The sequence below is a fragment of the Herpailurus yagouaroundi genome, unplaced genomic scaffold (assembly GCF_014898765.1).
Source record: "Herpailurus yagouaroundi ecotype Mexico unplaced genomic scaffold, PumYag 530, whole genome shotgun sequence".
Classification (NCBI taxonomy): domain Eukaryota; kingdom Metazoa; phylum Chordata; class Mammalia; order Carnivora; family Felidae; genus Herpailurus; species Herpailurus yagouaroundi.
Window position 1 is genome coordinate 8389854 of NW_024412747.1, and position 6000 is coordinate 8395853.

General features: G+C 41.4%; 1 protein-coding gene across 1 annotated transcript in view; it reads left to right on the plus strand.

Annotated features, from left to right (window-relative positions):
• The window catches only part of TTC13 (tetratricopeptide repeat domain 13), a gene marked incomplete at its 5' end in the record, with an annotated part of 62561 nt that overhangs the window by 41314 nt on the left and 15247 nt on the right, over window positions 1-6000 (plus strand). Inside the window, 2 exons of the mRNA XM_040464946.1 lie at window positions 26-109; window positions 1188-1272. Coding sequence (XP_040320880.1) covers window positions 26-109; window positions 1188-1272 — 169 coding nt within the window. The remainder of the gene's footprint in view (window positions 1-25; window positions 110-1187; window positions 1273-6000) is intronic.

A 6000-nucleotide genomic window follows, 5' to 3' on the forward strand; every position in this document is an offset into this window, starting at 1 on the left:
TAATTTTTTTTTTTTTTCCTTTCAGGGGCCAGGTGATCAACATGAGATACCTGGAATATTTTGAGAAAATTCTTCATTTTATTAAAGATAGGATTCTTGTTTATCACGGGTAATCGTTCAATTTTCTTTTTCACGGTAATCGCTAGCTTTGATAGAGTTTACAGTAGTTGTATCTGTGAAACTTGAAAACTAAGCCTATTGACAGACTAAACAAAGTCTGTCAAATGTTGACACAGTGTTTGGAGTTGTAAAGCCTTTCAGTAATGACTTACCAGCCTTCTTTTTTTTTTTTTTCTTTAATTTTTTTTTTTAACGTTTATTTATTTTTGAGACAGAGAGAGACACAGCATGAACGGGGGAGGGGCAGAGAGAGAGGGAGACACAGAATCGGAAGCAGGCTCCAGGCTCTGAGCCATCAGCCCAGAGCCCGACGCGGGGCTCGAACTCGCGGACCGCGAGATCGTGACCTGAGCTGAAGTCGGACGCTTAACCGACTGAGCCACCCAGGCGCCCCTTACCAGCCTTCTTTTAACAGCTGTACAGAATCCATGAAATGTTTTAATCTTACGATACTGTGACTTTTCTCATCTCCTTCTCTGAAAAGCAGGACGTTTCTTTGAATTTCTTTATTTGGGGTTTCAGCCGTAATATTCATTCTCTCTCACCTGAAAGGCCATAGAGTGAACCCACAGTGAACAGAACATGGGGAAAAAAGAATTCTGAATGGATAGTTATCACCAAGTAAATATAAAAGTGGCACAAAAACCTAGCAGGATATTTCCGTTTGAGCAACTGTAGAAAGGAAAAAAAAAAAAATTCACTTCTAATTTCAAAATTGGTCTATGAGAATCAAGGCGTCATCACCAAATTATGACCAGAGACCCGTGCATGTATATACGACCACTGGCCAGCAATCTGTTCTGTTTCTCCGTTTCACCTTCTAGATGGGCTTCTATCTGTTTTCTTAATTGTCATCTGCGGCCCCAAATTCATTAGGATTAAACCATCCCCATATTCAGAAACTTTTGTTTGGGCCCACCATTTTGACTATGGAGCTACTCATAACTGAGTAGCTCCATTAAAGCTTAAGGTAATAGCAAGGAATAGAATTGTATATTACATTTCTGTATTAATTTTACTTGCCATCTGCCTCTGTCTCTGTCTCTGTCTCTTTTTCTCTCTTAAAGAGCTAATAATCCTAAAGGATTGTTGGAAGTCAGAGAGGCTCTGGAAAAGGTGCACAAAGTAGAAGATCTCCTGCCAATTATGAAGGTAAGTTTATCATCAGAATCCTGGTAGGTGTTTTTAGGGAAAAAAAACACAACTAGAGTACTTTTTAAAGAAGAGCTCATAACCGTTTAATGCATGTGTATTAATAGTGTGCTGGAAGCACTTTAAAATTATAAGCATTCTGAGGGGCACCTATGCGGCTCAGTCGGGGCTGAGTCCCACTTCGGCTCAGGTCATGGTCTCACTGCTCGTAAGTTCAAGCGCCGCATCGGGCTCTGTGCTGACAGCTCAGAGCCTGGAGCCTGCTTTGGATTCTGTGTCTCCCTCTCTCTCTCTGCCCCTCTCCTCACGTTCTATCTCTTTCTCTCAAAAATAAATAAACGTTAAAAGATAATAATAATAAAATTATAAGCATTCTGAAAACACTAACGGAAACACCCTCTGAATAATAACCCAAATCACATAAAACACAGGCATCAGTCTCAAACATAAAAGCAAAGCTGTGAGGAAGCAGTTGATACGGGAAACAGAAGGAAACTTAAAAGTATATACCGTTGAATTCTGCTTCTGGCCACAGTGGAGTACTTGACAGTTGACTGCCTTTCCATACTGTAACAGTTATAAAACTCCACAAAATACAAGGCACCTGTTTTCAGGGGTTGGCAATTACAAGACTGTGATTTTTGAGGAAAGGGAAACACTTTCTGTGAGCCCCGTGTTCACCCCAGCCTTCTACCTGGGATTATTTACCAAACCCCTGTGTATGTGGAGCCTAAACAGAGTTTGGTGGTCTTGCTGAGCTAAGGAGGCAGAGATTGGAGTTGGGGTCTGCCGAAGTGGCTGGAGTTTACAGGGCAGAGTACAGAAGAGGAGAGAGCGGCTCAAGGTGAGAAGTCCCCAGAGGTCAGCATGGGCGTTCCTTGTCACGCTTGGCTGAGAGCTGGGCTCTGCTCGCTCAGTGAGACCCAGAGGCCCTGCAGACAGTGGCTGCTCTGGGCATGAGAGCTGAACGGAGGTATGAGCGGTTTTATACCAGGGTGTGAGAGCTGAAGGGAGGTAGCCTCAGGTTTACACCACTGAGAGACATTGGAGTTGTGACCTTGCCAGAATGGAGGGATCCTGGGAGCACCCTGGGCATTTATTCACAACCCCAGAAAGGACACACCGTAGGTATAAGACCACCTAGAATGAGGTCCACATTCTAGGACAAAGGACAATTTCTTTTTCTTTTTCTTTTTTTATGTTCATTTCCTGAGAGAGAGAGAGAGAGAGTGCGATCAGGGGAGGGGCAGAGAGAGAAGGAGATACAGAATCTGAAGCAGGCTCCAGGCTCTGAGCTGTCAGCACAAACCCCTATGCAGAGCTCGAACCCACCAACCGCGAAATTATGACCAGAGCCAAGTTGGACGCTTAGCCGACTGAGCCACCCAGGCGCCCCGAAGGACACTTTCTGAATAGATCACCCTAACAGAAAACCAAGTCTAAGAGGATTAAATGGATCTGCTCGTGATTGGATTGCCTGCCAAAACAAAACTCAACACCCTTTAAAGGAAAGAAACATAGTCTAGACTTAATTATTAGGCAAAGGAAGAAGCAGGAGAACGTGACCCATAACCAAGAAACCAAAACCAGTTAACAGGAACAGACCCCAGGAGATCCAGAAGTTGCAATGAACTCTTTTAAAGTCTTTGTTTCATTAACATGTTCGAGGACTTAAAGGAAAACATGAGCACAATGATGAAGAACCTGAGCAGGAGAATGGAAACTATAAAAAGAACCAAAAGAAAATTGGAGGACGCGAAAGTCAGTGGTGTCAGAGAAGCCGCTACTTTAGTTTTGCATATGGCCCAAGGTTTGTGTGCCAGTCCTCAGCTTTCCTTGTCCAGAGGCTGTCTTCCAGATCGGGACGCCTTATGAGGGTCGTTGTCGTTCCTCAGAGGAGGCCAGAGATGGAACACACTACTCAATAATAATACGGAGAAAGGGTACTGCTAACACACAGCAGTTGGGGGAACTTTAGAAACATTATGTGGGGCAAAGGAAGTCGCATACAGAAGAGTATGATTCCATTTGTAAGAAGTTCGACTGATCTAGGGAGACAGCAGAACAGTGATGGCTTCTGAGGAGTGAGGTTTACCTGAAAGGGGTAGGAGAAGACTTTCCAGAATGATGAAACTACACTATATCTTGACTGGAATAGTGGATACATGGGTGTATATATTTGTCAAAATGCACCAAATTATACATGTGAAGTTCATTGTATATAAATTTTACCTCAGTGAAACATACATAAATTAATTTTCTGAGAGATTTGAGCCAGTATCATATGATAGGTAGATAGGTAGACAGATAGTAGCAATAAAAAAGAAATAGAATTCTCGGGGCGCCTGGGTGGCGCAGTCGGTTAAGCGTCCGACTTCAACCAGGTCACGATCTCACGGTCTGTGAGTTCGAGCCCCGCGTCGGGCTCTGGGCTGATGGCTCAGAGCCTGGAGCCTGTTTCCGATTCTGTGTCTCCCTCTCTCTCTGCCCCTCGCCCGTTCATGCTCTGTCTCTCTCTGTCCCAAAAATAAATAAACGTTGAAAAAAAAAAAATTAAAAAAAAAAAAAGAAAAAAAAAAAAGAAATAGAATTCTCATGATTTAAAAAAAAAAAAATCTCCGCTAGATAAGACTAGTAGATTAAAGACAGTTGAATATCAAATATATGTGAGCTGGAAAATCCAATCAATAAATTCTCCCAGAATATAGTATACAAGGACAAAGAAATATAAAATATGAGAGACGATGAATGCAGAAGATGAAGAACAGACCTGACAGAGATCAGAAAGGAGAGAAGAAAGATAAAGAAACAGAGCGGTTAGTCAACAAAATAATAGAAGGAAAGCTTGTGGAGAGATGAAAAGATCAATGCAGGGCCTCCTAGATGTTCAGCCTGATGCTCAATATTGACACCTAGACACATTCTGATAAAATTTGGGGACTTCAAGATTAAAGAGAGTTCCTCAAAAAAATTAGATGTAGAGGGGAGCCTGGGTAGCTCAGTCAGTTGAGAGTCTGATTCTTGATTTTGGCTCCAGTCATAATCTTTGTGCTGAATGTGGAGCCTGTTTAGAATTCCCTCTCTCTCTCTCTCTTCCTTTCTCCCTGCCCCTCCCTCTTACTCCTTTCTCAAAATAAATAAATAAATAAATAAATAAATAAATAAATAGGTAAAAAATTAGACATAGAATTATGATAAGATCCAAAAACTCCCCTTCTAGGTGTATATTCAAAAGAATTGAAAGCAGGGACTCGGATATTTGTACACCCATGTTCATGGCAGTATTATTCACAGTAGCCAAGAGACAGAAGCAACCCAAGGGGCCATTAATGGATGAATGGATAAATAGTATGTGGCATGGCCATACGATGGGGTATTGTTCAGCCTGAAGAAGGAAGGGAATTCTGACACAGGCTACAGCATGGATGAAGCTTGAGGACATTAGGCAGAGTGAAATAAACCAGTCACAAAAGGACGAATACCCTACGATTCCACTTATATGAGGTGTCCAGAGTAGTCAAATTCATAGAGACAGAAAGTAGAAAGATAGTTGCCAGGGGTTGGGGGAGGGAGACAGAGTTTCTATTTTGGATGATGCAAAAAGTTCTGTGGAAGGTTGGTGGTGATGGTTGCAAACAATGTGAACTTTCCTTTTACTCCTATTATTTTATTTAAATCTAAGTTAACATATAGTGTAATAATGATTTCAGGAATAGAATTTAGTTGTTCATCACTTACATATAACACCCAGCGCTTATCACAAGTGCCCTCCTTAATGCCCATCACCCAGTTAGCCCATCCCCACCACCCAGCACCCCTCCAGCAACCCTCAGTTTGTTCTCTATATTTAGAAGTCTCTTATGGTTTGTCTCCTTCTCTGTTTTTATATTATTTTTGTTTCCCTTCCCTCATGTTCATCTTAAATTCCCCTTATGGGTGAAGTCATGATATTTGTCTTTCTCTGACTAATTTCACTTAGCATAACACACTCTAGTTCCATTCACATTGTTGCAAATGGCAGGATTTCATTCTTTTTGATCGCCAAGTAATATTCCACTAGTAGTGCAATTGCTGGGTCGTAGGGTAGTTCTATTTTTAATTTTTTGAGGAGCCTCCATACTGTTTTCCAGAGAGGCTGCACCAGTTTGCATTCCCACCAGCAGTGTAAAAGGGTTCCTCCTTCTCTGCATCCTGGCCAACATCTGATGTTGCCTGAGTTGTTAATGTTAGCCATTCTGACAGGTGTGAGGTGCTGTCTCATTGTGGTCTTGATTTGTATTTCCCTGATGCTGAGTGATGTTGAGCATTTTTTTCATGTGTCTGTTAGCCATCTGGATGTCTTCTTTGGAAAAGTGTCTATTCGTGTCCTTTGCCCATTTCTTCACTGGATGATATGTTTTTTCGGTGTTGAGTTTGATAAGATCTTTAAGATTTTGGGTACTAGCCCTTTATCTGATAGGTCATTTGCAAATATCTTCTCCTATTCCGTTGGCTGCCTTTTAGTTTTGCTGATTGTTTCCTTCACTGTGCAGACACTTTTTATCTTGATGAGGTCTGAACGTTCTTAATGCCATTGATCTATACATTCACAAATGGTTAAAGTGGCAAATTTTATGTTACATATTTATTTTAACACACAAAGAGTAAAAAGAACATCTTCAAGCTTCCAGAAAAGAAACAAAAAGAAAGAAAGAAAGAAAGAAAGAAAGAAAGAAAGAAAGAAAGAAA